General features: G+C 38.8%; 1 protein-coding gene across 24 annotated transcripts in view; it reads left to right on the top strand.

The window, feature by feature from the left end:
• CADPS2 (calcium dependent secretion activator 2) overlaps positions 1-19,206 on the top strand; it is a 602,399-nt gene that overhangs the window by 220,468 nt on the left and 362,725 nt on the right. For all 24 annotated transcript variants that reach the window (XM_030549117.1, XM_030549118.1, XM_030549116.1 and 21 more), the window contains exon 5: positions 8,868-9,104. In XM_030549117.1, the coding sequence (XP_030404977.1) occupies positions 8,868-9,104 (237 nt within the window). The remainder of the gene's footprint in view (positions 1-8,867; positions 9,105-19,206) is intronic.

Raw genomic sequence — 19,206 nt, 5'->3', positions numbered from 1 at the left:
AACAATTCAAGACTGGCTTCTTGCACTCAGAGGAATTGTTTGTCATGTGTAAGGTATTCCCAGATGGCTTTTATTTTTGACCGTCAAAACTAGGAATTATAGATTCTTTCTGTGAAAGCGGGCTTTTTTACCAGCAGTGATCCAACTTAAAAAGACTGACAGAACTACAGTCTTTGGTGATCAACATATATTTTTAAAGTTTCCCCAGCACATGGTATTTTAAGATCTGACCCATGTTTTCCTGTAAAATATTACATACTAATTTTGATATTAGAGTTCATAACTATACTCCAGGTATATATATTATAAAAAGATATAAAAAGATATATAAAAAGATTAGCTACTGCACCTTGTGAATGCAAGAATGTTAGAAAGTGTTGATCTAGGATAGGATAGAATCATTCAAGAAGATAAACTACAGTATATTTGTTATCTCTTTCCAGCTGACAGAACTTAGAAATGTATACCACAGTTGAGAGAGCTTTTTGCTTTCCTGTAAATATTCGCTTCACAATAAAAATTGTCCCATTATCATGAGAATAAAGAGACACTCATGTAGTGTGATATGTTACCCATAAGTTTGGGATCTCTGTAGAGCAGAGGTCAGCAACCTTTCAGAAGTGGTGTGCCGAGTTTTCATTTATTCACTGTGATTTAAGGTTTCGTGTGCCATTTTAACGTTTTTAGAAGGTCTCTTTCTTTAAGTCTATAATATAGAACTAAGCTATTGTATGTAAAGTCAATAAGGGTTTTCAAATGTTTAAGAAGCTTCAATTAAAATTAAATTAAAATGCAGAGCCCCCCCGTCTGGTGGCTAGTACCCGGCAGTGTGAGTGCCACTGAAAATCAGCTCAAGTGCCACCTTTGGCACGTGTGCCATAGGTTCCCTACCCCTGCTGTAGAGCATTTAAGTCACAGCATTACTGCAGTAATGTTGAAATGCTAGAGCCAATGTCCTGGCCAAACTCCAACTCGTTGTATCAAGCAGGCAAGGTACTAACAAACTTCAACAGGACTTTATTTTTACAGTGGAAACCCTTTTACCAAGCTGCTGCTGCACACTCTGTAACTCTCACTCAGCCTCCTCAGCTCCTCTCCCCTTCTTCCTGTTTCCTGTCCTTTCAGACTCCCAACAGCCAGTGCTCCCAGTTCTAATAATTACAAGCACATCTAAACACCACACTCATGTAATCATATTCAATGATTCAATGGTGGCCAGTTCAATTTTTTCCCCTGCTTTCAACTGTCTATTATTTTTCAGTCTTCCAAATGAGCAAACAAATGCTGCATTTCAGTAATGAGTGAATTGATCCCTGAGATTTAGGGACCAGTTCTGGCCCTAGTTCCAGCTCCAATAGGTCACTCTGGCTGCATGCAGGGACCATTCTGCTGGGGCAGAATTCCATCTGCATAGGAGCAAAGTAGCATTCATGTAAACAGCATTACAGTACCCCCTTTGCAGCCTGCAGTGTGCAGGGGGGGAGAATTGGGCTGTGAGGGGCTTACTGAATGCTATGGCAGTATTCTGGCAACTTGAGAAAAGGCTGCAAACTAAGCCCCATTAGCATAGATGACCCTCTCTCTCAACTGATGGCCTATTTTATATCTTTTCACTTTTAATTACCTATCACAATGAGAATGGACTGACAAGTACTTTCACTTACTTTAATAGGTAGGATGTGGCATCTTGGGGGTGGGGTATAATTAGCCTCTTTGAGTTGGTAGGGCTACTCTCACCTTTTCAAGTTCTCTGCATGTGTATACATCTCCTCATTATATGTTCCATTCTATGTATCCGATAAACTGGGCTGTAGCCCACAAAAGCTTACGCTCAAATAAATTTGTTAGTCTCTAAGGGGCCACAAGTACTCCTGTTCTTTTTGACAGAGAGAATGTGAGAGTGAGAGAGAGATTACCTACATGTGATCCAGGACTAGTCAAATATCTCTCAGACATGAGGGAATGATACTCACCAATGATTAAAAAAGCACACACAGCAATAGAAATAAGAATTCCCTATAATGTTTTTTAACATAGCATATATTCCTATCAAAATAAGTAAATAAAAGCTGATAACCATAATGTAACATTCATGGTACTTGGGGCTTTAGATTAAATGCTTTAATTTTTAAAAGTCTTTTAGTGTTTGTTTGTTTTGACCTTAAAGAAACTTAAACAAGACACGAGAAGTCATTCTTCCGCTTTACTCTGCGCTGGTTAGGCCTCAACTGGAGTATTGTGTCCAGTTCTGGGCACCACATTTCAAGAAAGATGTGGAGAAATTGGAGAGGGTCCAGAGAAGAGCAACAAGAATGATTAAAGGTCTTGAGAACATGACCTATGAAGGAAGGCTGAAGGAATTGGGTTTATTTAGTTTGGAAAAGAGAAGACTGAGAGGGGACCTGATATCAGTTTTCAGGTATCTAAAAGGGTGTCATCAGGAGGAGGGAGAAAACTTGTTCACCTTAGCCTCCAATGATAGAACAAGAAGCAATGGGCTTAAACTGCAGCAAGGGAGATTTAGGTTGGACATTAGGAAAAAGTTCCTAACTGTCAGGGTAGTTAAACACTGGAATAGATTGCCTAGGGAAGTTGTGGAATCTCCATCGCTTGAGATATTTAAGAGTAGGTTAGATAAATGTCTATTAGGGATGGTCTAGACAGTATTTGGTCCTGCCATGAGGGCAGGGGACTGGACTCGATGACCTCTCGAGGTCCCTTCCAGTCCTAGAGTCTAGAGTCTATGAGTCTATGCATTCTTCTTAAGTTGCATTTTGACTTAGCCTTTACTTTCAAAAGTTCAGGGAGATAATTCCAGCTGTAGTCTGCATCATGTTTGTCCATGGTCCCTTTCTTTAATAGCATAGGTTTAGACCAGTGGAAAATTTCTTTGACCTTTTACATTGTGAGACATTCTAGTTGGCAATATTTGCTTCATAACAGGGCTTTATTAAACTTCTTTCATTTAATTGTTTTTTTAGGTCTGCCCATGATTATAATACACATTTATGGGCTTGTCCTATATAATTTAACAGGATTGTAGCTAATAGAGTTTAATATAAATTATTCTAAAAAATCTACAGAGTCTAATAGAAAATTGTTTCTTATCTATAGAATGTTTAAATCAGCCTGTGGAATTCAATGGCACGGGTATAATTCTCTATAAGATTCCATAGGATTCTTCCATAAGGGAACTTGAAAGATATGAGAGAAGACTACTTGAAATGTTTGTTCTGCTTCATTGCCACATAATAGAGCCCTTTCCTTCCTGTTCAATAGCCTATGCTAATTAAGAGATACTCATTTATTTTAGTATTTAGGATCTTAAGCTTACTTTGATCTTGTTTTTTTCCCCTCCACATTTTTCTTTATTTTTATACTCAGGAAAGCAGAAATAATTCTGTTGAGTTCTCTGCCAGTTTCTTTCATTTATGTGAAGCTCACATGGTGCGTCAAGATATATCAGACAGTGAAAATGCAACATGCTTTTCACTGTAGCAAAGCTCATCTCATTTGTGACTTCACTTCAGTCCTTTCCATGAGCTACGCAATCATACTGAATGGATGAAAATGAACACTTCAGAGGGGAGTTTAATAAATAAATTAGAAGTATAAATGTTTTGTTGTTTTGACAATGCAATTAAGTTATCTTTATACATATCAAAATAACAGTTACTGTTGTTTTTTATTTGTAATTGGTTTGGTATGGAAAACACTGTATTGCTCCATATATCTGAAATGTGCTTGAGATCAGAAATATTCAAATGAATGGGGATTGGGTGGTGTCACGCCATCTGGAGTGGCTCACGATCGTGAGTGCCAACCTCAGGGCAGACTGTTAAAAAACAGGGCAGACACCCTAAACCGATTGTATGCTCTATAATTAGATTTCACCAACCCAGTAACAAGTGTGAAGTCCTAAAGCACTATGACAGTCTTACCATGGAAGGAATGAGGAGTACTTGTGGTACCTTAGAGACTAACAAATTTATTTGGGCATAAGCTTTTGTGGGCTAAACCCCAGTTTGTTAGTCTCTAAGGTGCCACAAGTAGTACTCATTCTTTTTGCTGATACAGACTAACACGGCTACCATTCTGAAACAAGTTTTACCATGGAGTCACAGACAGTTCCCTTGGGCATTCCAGTCTATCTTGCCACCCAGGCAAGCTGGAATATGTGTTAGATGATCACTTTACACCAAAAATCACAATAATATTTAGGTAACTCACAGTCTCAAAGGACCAGTCACTTACCTCAGATCAACTCTACTCAGATCTCAAATCAAAGACAACGCCTGTAGCCAATCTTGGCTAAAGATTTATTAACTAAGAAAAGAAATGGGAGGTTAAAACAGGAAACACAAAGGAGTTACTGTCTTAGATTTAAAAAGATAATAATAAGTTTCTATAATTAATAAGCAGCTGTAGGTGCTCTATAATAAGCAGCTCTAGGTGTCCTTTAGGGCTGACACATGATAAGCAGCCTGGGGATTTCTTGCTTACGTTTAGGAATCTTTGCCCCTCAGAGTCCTGGCAGCATAAAGAGACCAGAAGTTTCTCTTTGACAGGGATTTTTGTCCCCTTCACCTCAGATTCCAAGCTGATAGGATGAGTTCATGCACAGGTTTCCCCTTTCTGGAGTGAGGAATGCAATCAACAAGGTCTCTGTCCTTTGGTAATACACAATGTCTCATTTATTCTCAGTGGACCATCTTGTGTGCAAGACAAGCACTTTACCTTAATTAATGCTTCTTTTCCTGTTTGGTGATACACAGTTACAGAGATTTACAATGCAAACACGCAATATAACTTTAAACCATGGGATACAGATATTGTAAGTAGGATTAATACATGCAGCATCCTACAAGCATTCCATAAGGTCTAAAAACATTCTTATAATGCTAATATCTGTTTTAACTAATTTTAATTTTAGTCAGACTAGAAAAGTTGTTTCTAACCTATTTAACTTCATTGCCTAGCAAGGAAGCCCTTTTTAAAATTAAGATTGAACACCTACACCTACAACACCTGCACCTACAATTAAAGTGTTAGAGATGTATATTGTGAACTCTGAGGCTTCCTAGAAGTTCTCTAGCAAGAACAGGGAGGACCAAATATTATATTCTTTACTTCTCTATGTTTACAAAAAATAAAGAAAGCAAATAACAAACAATTTTGGGGTTTTCTTTGTGCATCATAAAGAAGCAGAAGAGGGCACACATTCAGTTTCTTTTAGTAATTGTTTGCAAGGCTTCTTTAAATTTGTTTTCTATGAATATTCTTGATGGAAACTTGACTGGAATTGTTGTGCTCATCCTGTTAGGGAGCAGAATCAATACCATGTTAGTAATCCTAGAATGATGGGACTGGAAGGGACATTGAGAGGTCGAGTCCAGGTCACTGTGCTGAGGCAGGACTAAGTAAACCTAGACCACCCCAACAGGTGTTTGTCTAACTTGTTCTTAAAAACTTCCAAGGGTGGGGATTTCACAACCTCTCTTGGAAGCCTATTCCAGAGCCTAACTACATAGTTAGAAAGTTTTTCCTAATCTCTAACCTAACTCTCCCTTGCTGCAGATTAAGCTCGTTACTTGTTGTCCTGCCTTCATTGGACACGGAGAACAACTGATCACCATCCTCTTCATAACAAAGTTCCCCCAAGCCAATAACATGGTTGAGGCTTGTCAGTTTCATAGCCAATGGTACACAAGGGACTGATGTGCCCAGCATCATGTCTGACTGATTTTGACTTCCCCACAGGGCTGGTGCAACCCATTAGGCGACCTAGCTGGTCGCTTAGGGCACTAACATTTGGGGGGCAGTGACTGTGGCCGGACCTTCTGCTGCCTCTCTCGGGGGAGGCATTTTGGGGGCAGGACCTTCCACCATCTAGGGTGGCAAAAAAGCTGGTGGCACTCCTGCTTCCCTAATTTGATGGATCATGTTTCTTACATGCAGCAGACTAGCCTTCTCCACTGTCTTTCCTGTCCCCGAGACTCTGGAATCTGACTTCCTTGTCTGATTCAACAGCCTATCAGCACTCAAACCACCCAGGTTTCAAGTGTCTCAGCCTGAAATATCTCCTACTTCTCCTTCTAGCCTTTTCAACCTTTTCTTTCAGGATTCATCAGCATATCTTCTAGGGAATCCGTTTTTCCCTCAGCTTCTTTTCCAGGTTGCAGGACCTTCCAGTCTCAGTTATCAAAAGTGGAGGGCTTAAGACCATAAGAATGGCCATACTGGGTCAGACCAACATAGGCCATCGCCAGATGCTTCAGAGGGAGTAAACAGAACAGAGTACTTTATCAAGTGATCCACATGGGCTTGTTCCATTATGTTACACTAATCTTAATCATAGCCCTGATGATTACAGCCTAGTGGGAGGCATTATCTCTGAGAAGATTTGGGCTTCATAAATCAACTTCACCAGACTACATCTTGAGTTTGAAATATAATTGAGGTGGGAAAAAGGATAGAAACCTTATTGCTCTAAAATATCTGTAATAAATATTGGATATCACAATTTGTCACAACTTGACTTCTCTTGAAATGTATTATGAAAAAAACATAGCCTATATACTGAAGATGCTAGACTATACTTTGATGAGACAGGGGCAAGTGGGTAATAGAGGGCTCCTTTTTGAGTGCAGAAAATGATCTAATCCAGACAAGAAGCTTATTGCACAATGCAAATTTACAAATATGACTTGATTTGAAATATAGGCACTATTATTGCCACCACTACTTTTGATGCTAGTGAGAGTTTGTGCTGCATTAGACATTTGGAGATCACCCTTACTGAAAGTAAGAGGAAAGGTCATTTAACACAGGGATTGGCAACCTTTCAGAAGTACTGTGCTGAGTTTTCATTTATTCACTCTAATTTAAGGTTTCACGTGCCGGTAATACATTTTAACATTTTTAGAAGGTCTCTTTCTATAAATCTGTAATATATAACTAAACTATTGTTGTATGTAAAGTAAATAAGGTTTTTAAAATGTTTGAGGCTTCATTTAAAATTTAAATTAAAATGAAGAGCCCTCCAGACCGGTGGCCAGGACCTGGGCAGTGTGAGTGCCACTGAAAATCAGCTCGTGAGCCGCCTTCGACACACGCGTCATAGGTTGCCTACCCCTGATTTAATTGACTAATGTTCTATCTTTAACATTCTAAAACCTCCCACATACAGTCAGAATATTATTTCAGTTATCCTCGTAAGACATTTTTAAATGTAATTTTGTAATCTATAATTTGAAAAGCATTGGGAAGGGCTTTGCTTAAAATCACTCTGAGTTTTAACTTGTTGCAATTTTATTGCTGTCACAAAGCAAGATTTTTTTTTAAATCTGTTTTGTGTACTGCCTTTGACTGTTCGACTTGTACAAAATATTTCTACTTGTAATTGGCTTGCATTCTGGTGGTTGCCCTTGAACCATTCCAATCTTAAAATTTTAAAATGTTACTTAATTAAATTAGAATGGTATTTCCTTTACCTGGCATAAGCCTGGTCATCAGACCATGCATCAAGAGTCCTTAGAATTATACTCAGTGACGCAATTGACTGAATGAGTGTCCTTGGGAATGTCACTTAAGCTATATGTGTCTCATCTATAAAACAGTACTCAAAATGCTTACTTGCATTTTTTTAAAGGTTTTGAGATTTGTGACTGAAAGCTGTCATTTAACTGCTAAGTGTTGCTGTTGTTCCTTGTGCATGGTATGTGTAAAGATTTTAAATGGCCATTATTTTCAGCTTCCTTACTAGAAACAGGTAGTGGGGAATTTTCTGTAGTTCAACAGAGAGATGTCTGTTTTTTCCAGCAAAAAGTTGGGCGTACTGTTCCTCATGCTTCACATATTTGGTTAATAGAAAGCTGTATTGTTTCTCTTTGTCCACTGATCACACAATGCTTTTATATTACTCATTCACCATAGGTAGGGTTTTTGGTTTTTTGTTTTGTTTTTTTACAGTGCAGGCTGGCAGAGCTTATACACTATTGTTTTTTTAACTCCTACTGAGAGTGAAAGTTAGCTCTTAGCTACCCTATAAGTTCCATTTTAAAACAAGTCTTTCTCTAGCATAATTAGCATTGTCATCTAAAGTAATGATTTAAAAAAAGAAGAGTGCAGTTTGATTTTACTTTTTTTTTAAGCTTTCTGTGTCCAGATATGAAGAGTTTTTAATAGCAAAATTACTACTGGACAATTGCATTTTGTGTCAGCTTGTCAGATACACCTCTACTCCGATATAACGCCATCCGATATGTCACGAATTCTGATATAATGCGGTAAAGCAGCGCTCCAGGGGGCGGGGCTGTGCACTCCGTGGATCAAATCAAGTTTGATATAACGTGATTTCACCTATAATGCGGTAAGATTTTTTGGCTCCCGAGGGCAGCGTTATATCGAGGTAAAAGTGTATTAACAGTGAACATCAAAGAGATACAGTAAGTTGATGAACATACAAGTAGAGCAGAGAGACTGTGTAAGATGCATGCACGTACTCACATTTTGAAATTAAGGTAGAATGAATTATTTGGCCCTGCCTCCATTGAAAGATGCCCTTTAATCTCTTTTTCTCTGTAAGTACTCAAGAAGTTGCAATTTGGTTTAATCTATTTGAAGTATTTGATGGAATTCCTCAATTCAGTTCACATTGTTTCTGACTAAAGACAGCGGTGTATTTAGGATAGGTTTCCAAAGCCAAGTATTTATAACGTATAATCCTAGATAATCATTAAAGTTCAGATTTATATTTTAATTAACTATCTCTGGCTGCAAGCACATAGCCCATTGATTAGTAAGTTAAACAAAATTTATAATATGACATAATTAATGACATTCTGAATTTTAAAAATATTTTCAAGGAAAGAAAATTTCCAAAGTTTGTAGCGAAAGAAATGGAGAACATGTTTATAGAAGAGTTGCGGTCTTCAGTGAATTTGCTAATGGCAAATTTGGAAAGTCTTCCAGTGTCTAAAGGTGGCCCAGAATTTAAATTGCAGAAGTTAAAGCGATCCCAGAATTCTGCTTTCTTGGACATAGGAGATGAAAATGAAATTCAGCTGTCAAAGTCAGATGTGGTGCTATCATTCACATTAGAGGTAAGTGAATAAATATATCTCGTAACATTTGTTGATTATTTAAATGATTCTAGAATATTATTTCTTACTATCTTCTTATGATTAGTCCTTCCCTATTTTTGTAGTTATATTTAGAATTTCATACTCGTATGTTAAATAGCTAGACCATAATTTAATTTTTGATAATTAGGGTTTATGTGAAAACATATGTACATTTTCCCCTTTAAACTAAGAGCAGGATTCAGGATCACAATATTGTCAGGTGAGCTGTAGCCTATAGGATGGCTTTGGTTAAGAAATAAGTAATCCTTAGGTTTTGGGCCTAAATTAGCCTAAATGTAGAGGAGTATGGGAAACTTAAGTTGCTAGTGTGAAAAAAGTCAAAGATAACTTGGAGATAAATTATGGGAAAGTAAGAATCAGCAACGACATGATGTAGGGTTATGTTACCATTATGTTTTGGTTATAACTGGTTTGAGCACAGTTTTCAATGGACATTTTTGAGAATTGTAAATGTTTTACTAAAATGCTATCTATATTGATAGTGGGGGGGGACATTGGTGCAGATGTTAAATTAAGTCATGTGAAAAGACAACAAGAAGGTGGAGGGAAATATAATTATGATAGAGGCTAACATAATGTTAATTAGGATTATAATGGAGCATAGAAGGTGTAGTTTTGCTAATTTGTGAGAGAGTGCCCGAAGGGTTACCACCCGAACGGTGCCATTAGAGTCTAGTGTTGTAAGTCTGTACTTCCTCTGTTATCAGTGGACTAATCCCCCTCTCCCCCACTGAAATAACATTTTGTCATTGAATGCGAGTATAGTAGAACCTCAAAGATATGAACACCAGATTTACGGACTGACTGGTCAACCGGACACCATGTGGAACCAGAAGTAAGCAATCAGGCAGCCATGGAGACCAAAAAAAAAAATATTGTATTATGCCTGTATTGCATTTTAAAGGTTGGCACATCTGGGCTACCTGTCCCCACCCCCTACTCGCCACACGGGGGATGAGGAGCACAGTCACTTACAAGTAGGAGGTGAAGATGCTGACTTAATTTCACAGGCACAGCTGTGAGCCCCTGAACAGGGAGACTAGGAGCAGCGCTGGGGTCTTCTCTGCTTTCCTGTAATCTATGGGTGCAGTTCCTTCCCCTCCTTCCCCGGAGGGAGGGGGACAAGCTTGGATGCTCAGTAAGAGCCAGGAAAGAAACTTCCCGAGCTCCTGCTGAAACCTGGCCTGGCCCAAGCTCCTGCCTCCATGCTGTGCTCTGGAGGAATAGCTCAGTTTTAAAGGGCTACAGCCCCAGGGTACCTCACTCATCACCCTTGCAGCCAGGGGGCTAGAACCAGCTGCCTGTCCCCACACCCACTCCCCAGGCAGCCGCTTACAGGTAGAAGATGAAGATGCTAATATCGCAGGCACAGCTGAGCAGTCTGCCCTGAGGAGCATCCCATAACGTCTTGTTCAGAGTTATGAACAACCTCCATTCCCAAGGTGTCAGTAACTGAGGTTCTACTGTATAACAGTAGCATTTGTGTAAGTAATAATTGAATGCCTGTTTAACTAATCATTTTTTAAAATAAAGTTTGGTTGCATCATTCAAAGTATTGCCTGGTGGTCCTCTATTAAATAAATTTTCTGTAACCAACCTAGAGGTGTGAACCTCAATGCTAAGTTAGGTTATTTCACCCTTATTTTTAACAATATAATATTAATTGGGAACATTTTAGTATAAAAGTTACAAAATGTCACACTCTCTCTCCTTGTGACTGGCAATCTTGTATAAATTCCATGCTAATTTATTAAATACACAGGAATACTGTTGGCCATAATTAGGAATGAAACTGAAGGTTGTCTGATCAACTCTGGAATTCTTTTTAATCTATCAGTCCATTTTGGCTTTCACTTCCTATCCTCCATTGTTTCAGCTCACCTGTACTACTTCTGCAGAGGTTAAGGGTAGGAATCTCTCTTATCATGTGGGAAAGTATTATCATATTTATTTTAGTTTGATTTCCCTTGTGGGCAAAACTAGCAAGAGGCAAATCAGAAGTCTGCCTTTGTTTTTTCTTTCTCTTTTCCTTTATTTAATTATTTTTGCCTTAACTCTACCTCTGCAACTATTAACACATAGTTTGTCGTCTGCCATGGACTCAAAGCTGTAGAAGTTCATAAACAACTTATCCATTTTACTGAGCAGTAATATAAAGAAACATGCAATTTACATCTTCCATGCTCATTAATAATAGTAGCAGGAAAGACAGTTTTTGAAGTCTCCTGTATTTTCCTCAAGAAAACAGCTATCTTTTTGAGAATATTCAGGAAGAATCGAAGGCCTTGAGTCCAAAATACTGTAGTAGGAGAGCATGTGGACATAAGATTTCAGGATCAGGGTTTGTCTATTTATGCAAACCCTATACCAGGGAATACCAGCCTCTCCTTGTGATAACAGCCTGAGTAAAAAGAAAGACTGAAGTTTGTGTTTGACACCTTTATATGTGCTGCATTTAGAGCACATTCTGCACATTTGAGAATAGTTACATGGATGGATGAAAGTGCAACTTGGATTATATTATTGTTCTAATTTTTTTAAGTAGCTTAAAATAAACTTAGAAGCATGCATATACTTCTTAAACAATTGTTCTTTTCTAAGCAATGTGTCTTTAGATAAAAAACTTTCAATGTTGTTGTTGGGGAAGTTGGTAAGTGATCCTTATATTAAGGTTTCCTAACACCTCCCTTTACAGCCCCTTGTTTTTAGTTGTTTATAATTTGGCTGCTTGCGCTAAAAAGATTTCCCAAGTCATGTATGTACACCTGTAATCACAAACATTCCCAGCATCTTGGATTCATTGTTAATTGGCTACTACTGTAAGTAGCTGGGATTTTATTTGTGTTATGAATAGCCTTCATTTAGGAGGACTCATGCTTTTCAACAAAGAATGAAATGTGTAAAAAGTCCAAAATGTTCAAACATAGGTGTTTCAAGTTCAGTTCCTAAATAGTTTTCAAAGATGCTGATGAAAATTGGAGATGTAGGTGCTCAGCACCTTTGAAATGTCCTTTTTTTAAGCTGTTTGAAAACTTTAGCCTGTATTTTTAGGTAGGCTTAAATTTTGGGTCTGTGAACTGGGACTGATTGTGCTTCTTTAAGGAATTGCTCTTTACCAGAGCTGATTGAAAAACAGAACTTCTGTCCTGTGGGACAGTGCAGTATTTTGCCATTTTGATTTTATCTTAATTCAGGAAGCAAAGTCAAAATAACAAAACTTTTTGCGGAATAAAAAATTAGCATTTGAGAATGTTGAAATGATCCACTTTCACATTTTTAATTGATGGTAAATGTTTTCCTTCTCTCCCTGTGCGTGAGCAACTGTGGTGCCCTGAGGAAGCTGAACTTTCCTCTTTCCTCTTGGTTTGTTTCAGAATCTACAATTTCTGTGAAGCACTGCAGCTGCTCAACTACCGTGAGAGATTGCAGTGCTTCCTGGGAGATGAAGTCTGGCCAGGAGACTGGGACTGTTTGGAGAATAGAAACAGGAGGGACATGGTACTATAATTCCCATGATGCATTGGGGTGGCTCAGGCAGAGGGAGAAATTCTGAAACTAAATGTTTCTCATTTCAGGTTAGGTCAACTTTTACAACTGAAGCACATTTATATTCTTCATGGAAAATTCCACTGAAGTTGATCTGTACCAGCGAAAAAACTTGGTTTTGATGAAACCCTGTTTTGGGGAAATTTTCCTTTGAAAATTTTCAACCAGCCCTACCCTTTACCAATAATTCCACATCTGCAATTGTTGTTCATATTTATTGCTGTGGCTTCTGGAAGTCAACAGTTACAGTGCTTCCAAATCCTAAACTAAAATCTTCAGCAATTCTCTGCTGCACCTATTGCATATACTTGACGTGGCTTGGTGGAATTAGTAAACCAATTTATGGTTAGAAATGAACTTTTGAAGAAATGCTTCTATCTACACTGACTAAATGTTTTAAATAATATTGTCTCCTGAACTGTGTGCCACCTAAACTGCCAGTTCTGAAGTCATTAAGGAATTTAATTTATACACTGGACTTCAGAGCACAGTGATTAGTGGATACTAGTAACAGTTATCTCTTAATTTTTTTTAAGACTTTTATATGCTAATTCAGAACTCTCACAATTAAGGAAAAATACTGTGACCATTTTCTTTGCCATTATTGAGCCATAAAGTAAAATGCAAATGCATACTGAGCACATTGATACTGTACCTGAACTGATAGTAATAATTTATTTGAGGTTGACTGATGCAGGAGGTAACCTCTCAAATTTCTTCCATTTGATTTATTTTTAATAAGATGCAAAATGATAGGAAGATTCTGATTGATATGTGTATCGATACAAAAACATGTCTAGCGTTCTTGTAATGGGAGAGTTTTTAAGAGCAATTTAAATCCTTAATTACTTGGATAAGAAGAAAAAGAATAGAGCTTCTCCTCTTCGTGCAATATTCATATGTAAAAGGCTAACACATTTATTTTTTTAAGAACAATAGTCCTTCATTCCATGCATCAGAACAGCAGCCGTTCATCAGCTAGACAGGTACTCAAGTGGTTGCGTTAGTGGTAAAGTACATGAAATAAATGAGTCGTTATGTAAAACAATACATACCTGCCTTGTTTTCACCAAAAGCACTTAAGAGAGTGAATGCAAAGCCTGAAAATAGTGCCATAAGTCTCCATAGCAAATATTGGTTGTGTAGCTCCTACAGTGCATGGCAGACAGAAAATGTCCTATTTTATGAAAGGAGATTGCTTTTTCCCGAGTTGATGTTGAGAGTTTAATGGAAATGTCAAAAAAAGGCTTTCTGCAACTTGCTTTGGATTCTAGAGATAGACACAAATTTCGCACCATGAGTGACATTTTTGGTAAGGAAATATATTGAGATCAGAAGAAACACAACAGCCAATAAAACTAAAAATCAGAAGAATCATGAAAGCTAATGAATCTGAAAGATGCTTAGGGATGACATGAAGAAGAAGAAATCAGATTTTCTTGTAAATGTTCTATTTGGGGTGAATATAGTTTTTCTACTAGAAACTTATCCAGCTTAAACAACGAGGAGTTTGGTGGCACAGCTTGTTTTATCCATCTTGTTTTAGTGAATTTACAAAGCCCTTGTAGCCTTTCCTGTCATTGACAGGCTCTTTATAGGTCAAGAGGCTTCAGTTCATTTTTTGACAAGTCAAATAGTAGATTAGTTTTCTGAAGTGTTATTTTACGGGTAGCATTTTTTCAGCATGGGAGACTTATATTTTAAATGCCGAGTGTTAAAAATCTTAAAGCCAGATTCTTGCCTGAGATCGATACATGCACATCCTATTCACTTAAAGCTAAATCTCAAAGGAAAAAAAAGTGGGTGGGGGAAAACTAAGTTGCAGGTGACATCATAGATTTTTTTGAACTGAAGCATAGTGTATACACGAAGCAAGAGATGGATAAAAACTGTCCCACTCTCTAACGTATGAAGTGGTATCCCTGAAGGAAAAGCGGGATTATACTAGTACTTCTGTATGCAGTTTATAACAACTAAATGCTGGCAAATTGAGGACTTTAAAATATCCAATCCATACTTCTTCAGGATGTGGTTAAATTAGGGAATCTTTGTCAGATACACTGAACAGCTATATGAGAATTATGAAAGACAAAAAGAACAGAGGGAATCTATTAATGCTATTTAAAGAATAAATCTAGGAAGCGGGTAATAAACTGGCCCTATATCTTGATTTCAATAGTGTGGAAGATAGTGGGAACCAGCACTGTCTACAAGGATAGAAATGAGACTGAAACTGACAAAGGGGTACAAACTAAGGCTAAGGAATGGGGAAATAATAAAGGAATGTAGCCAAAATTTGATATGTAGTTTATTGCAAACCATGCTCTCTACACAGTCAAGATTCCAGATTTATTTTGGTCATCACAATGAGATTTTTCCACAGGATAAAATGTAAATAGCTAGTAACTTTAAGTACACTGGCTTCCTTAAAGGGACACTTTCAGCTTTGAAATACACTCCATTTTTAAAAAGCTAAAAGTAGTTTCAGATACTTACATCTGCCATTTCATCATACTGCCAGTTTCTATCATTTTACAGGCATATTTTCCTACTTTTAAAATGTTAGTGCTTTCTCTGTGTGTTTGAAAGACCCACACGATGGAAAGTTACTATAGTGCAATAGGCTACACACAGAGTGCTGTCAGATTCACAAAGTAAACAAACAAAATGTGAAATGAGTACTTTCCCTCTAATCTCTTTAGTGGACATTAATCTTAGTTATTCCATGTCACAATAGCAGGTAAACAGCATAATTCTGAACTACCATTGTTATTTTTCTTTGTAGAAGAAAGGGTTGTGTTGCTGAGATACCGACTACTTCCCATGCCAACAGACATTTTTCCACTTTCTAAGAGATTTGATGCTTTCCACACTCTTTCTGCCCTTCAGAAATAGACACTAACAGCAGCGGGGTGGGGGTGGGGTTTAAATGACCTAAATTAATCTTCGAAGCAAATGTACTGTACAGTTTAGGAAACCTATTTTCCCTCTGAGAATATGCATACATCTATTCAAAGTTACTGCAATTGACCATCATAAGCAATCTAGGTTGACTGTGTTAAAATCACTGTTCAGTCAAGCATTCATTTCTGACTTAGATTATAATAATGTTTCATTCCAGAGTTTAGTATTTGTAAGCAGGCAATTTTTTGTTGTATAGACATTTTCTATGCAGATGGTATCATCGTTTTATGAAATAGAGTGATTGTTTCACAAGTTGGAATTGTTATAAGAGGGCCTCTTTACAACAACTTGTAACAAAAATGATAGAAATAGTGGCAGAAGGTGCCTTTTTCATATCTTGTCTATTTTGGCTACTAAATAGGTATAGGAAAGGAATACAATGCAAACAAATAGCACCTAGAAAGCTGTTTATCACCTGATGAGAATGTGATGATTTCCTTTCACCTGGAGTTGTCTTGACCTTCTAGTTTTCTGTTCTGAGCATCCAGAATTGATATCAGAGACAAATGTACCTTCTAATTAAAATGGAAACTGAAGAAGAAAACAAAACCACATCAACGTAGAAATGAGTTGTCACAATAGTTGCATTCAACAGAGCTATTCATTTAGTATGAGAAAAGGAAGTATAGGTGGTATTAGGTACCATAATATTTCAATGCCTAAAGTAGCGATTATGAAATAATTTAATGAGCATGGAAATCACAAATGACAAAGAGAGTAATTCATGAAGCAATGATGTAATTGTTATTCTTTACAAAGCTCTGTAGGTATTGATGGTACTTCTCAGTTTAAAAAATGCTCTATGTAGTCCAGTACCTGTCACCTCAATGTGGTATTATCTTGACTTTAGCCATTTCACAATGCAAGCTGTTGTATCAAGATATTGGAGGCTTTATGGTACATATTATCATTGGCCTTGTCTACACCACGAAGTTGCAGCGCTGGTGAGGGAGTTATAGCGCTGCAACTTAGGAGGTGTACACATCTGCAGGGCATCACCAGCGCTGCAACTCCCTGTTTGCAGCGCTGGCCGTACACCCGTTGAAACTCGGGTGTAGAGGATCCAGCGCTGGTGATCCAGCGCTGGTCATCAGGTGTAAACACTCAGCAGCGTTTTTCTTGATCTCCGTGGAATAAACAGGTATCCCAGCATACCAGAGGAAGCCTCTCTGGTAATCAAGCAGGTCTCCTTCCCCGCGGTTTGCAGGGGGGTTCGGGGAACGCGAGAGCAAACCGTGGGGAAGCAGGTCTCCTTCCCCGCGGTTTGCTCTCGCGTTCCCCTAACCCCCGTGCAAGCAGATCTCCTTCCCTGCGGTTTGCAGGGGGGTTCGGGGAACGCGACAGCACACCGCGGGGAAGGAGATCTGCTTGCACAGGGGTTCAAAAAACACCGGAGCAAACTGCTGAAAGGAGACCTGCTTGCAGGGGGGTTCGGGGAACACCGGAGCAAACCGCTGGGAAGGAGACCTGCTTGTACGGGGGTTCGGGGAATGCGAGAACAAACCGCAGGGAAGGAGACCTGCTGGGGGGGGGGGTATTCAGGGAACACTGGAGCAAACCGCGGGGAAGGAGACCTGCTTCCCCGCGGTTTGCTCTCGCGTTCCCCTAACCCCCCTTGAAGCCGCCCAACAGCGCTGCAGTGTGGCCACATCTAACACCACTTGCAGCGCTGGTTGCTGTAAGTGTGACCACTCTGCCTCGCTGGCCCTATACAGCTGTACTAATACAGCTGTAACAACCAGCGCTGCAAAATTGTAGATGTAGACATAGCCTCAGTCTATGAAATCCCTTGCATTCCACCCCCCCCCCGCCAACCTTATCTTTAAAGGTGGATTTTTGTAAGTGAATAGAAATAAAAAAACCAAAGTACAGATGTTAGAGAGACAAGGTAGGTGAGGCAGTGTCTTTTGCTTATAGTGGACCAATGTCTATTGGTGAAAAAAACAATATTTCAGGCTACACAGAGCTCTTCTTAGGTCTGGGAAAGGTAGTCAGAATGTCACAGCTAAATACAAGGTGGAATAGATTGTTTAGCATAAGTAGTCAGCCCATATTGTAAGGAACTGTTCAGTGTGAAGTGGCCTGTTAACACATCTGCAGTCATAGGACAAGAAAGGGTGGGGACGATTAGTGGGTTACAAATTGCTATAATGAGCCATAAATCCAATGTCTTTATTAAGACCATGATTTATACTGTCTAGCAAAGTTATGAATTTAAGCTCCCAGGTTTGCCTTTTGAAGGTGTTGTGCAGGTTTCCTCTGAGGATGAGGACTGAAAGGTGAGATGGAATTACTGTTTTGTGAAAGGTGTTCATCCACAGGCGATAAGGGATTTAAAGGTGATGAAAGACACAAGCACCATATCACCTGTGGGTAAGATAAATGGTGAATAATCCTGTACTCTCCTTCAGCTTTTTTAGGGACTAAATCTAGGTGGGGATAGTCATAGGTCTGGCACTGGTAAACTCAAAAAGGTCCAGCCACTTGTTTAGCTGCAACCTCCAACTGTATTTTTCCCTGAATTATTTTCTTGTCCGTTAATAGATTTCACTTTTTTCTGCCCACACATGCAACCTGTCTGCTCATATGGGATCTCAAAATTCTCTGACACGGGTCTGCAAAGTAGTCATTATCCCCCTCCGCAGCCCTGCCTCTAGAGCTTGAGGTCACCAGGCTTTTAGCTCTCCCATGAGCGGAGAGGGGATCTGTCGCAATAGTAGCCAGTGCTGCATGGCCCTCGTGAGGCAGTGTGTAGCAGCCGTCACATGGCCCACAGCCTCCTCCAGGCTTCTGATCCCAAGCAACAGCACCCCACTCCTGGGCTATTGCCAGTGATCCTCCCTCAACTTGCAAGTGGGTGAAGGGGGCAAGGTTCTGACTCTCTGCTGTTGCAATGTGTTCCAGAGTCCCCCTGCAGTTTCTATTACCCAGCATGTTGGCTGAGGGGATAGATGAAGAAAAAGTCTGTCTGTCTCTTTTCTGCTGCACTGATCTCTTCCTGAACACAACAGAAAATCTGGGCTATTATCTTTGTGTTACAGAGCTGTAAAGAGGTAACCTGGAGCATAGAGAGAAGCTCAAAGCCACAGAAGAAATATGTGGTGCAGCTGTGAATAAGAACCCAAGTCCCTTGACTCCTAGTCTTGTGCTTTAGTTGCAAGAACATATTTCCTCTCATCATAATGCTCTAGTGTCTGGTATCCATAATTGGTCAGAGTCTCACATTATTGGGACAACCACTATACTTTCTGTAAAGATTAGCTAATATTGAAAAATAACTACAATAACAGTTTTCCAACTATATTAGAATTTTGCAGATCAATTCATAATACAGTAAAAATCAAGGGTATGCATTTTGTTTATAATATGCATATATTAGAGAAGTGAATGTTAACAAATATGTCTTACGTTTTTTAAATCAAGGCATTTTTAAAGTGTTTCTTGAGTGAATTATTTAGTAGAACTGCTGGAGAAACTTTGGGTCAATTTATCCAATTTTTCACTTAGAAAGAAAAATGGAAAAAAGTTCAGACAGCGTCTAAACATCCCA

Source organism: Gopherus evgoodei, chromosome 1, assembly GCF_007399415.2.
Source record: "Gopherus evgoodei ecotype Sinaloan lineage chromosome 1, rGopEvg1_v1.p, whole genome shotgun sequence".
Lineage (NCBI taxonomy): Eukaryota > Metazoa > Chordata > Testudines > Testudinidae > Gopherus > Gopherus evgoodei.
Note: the sequence above shows the minus strand (reverse complement) of the source record. Positions and strands in the feature narration are given on the sequence as shown.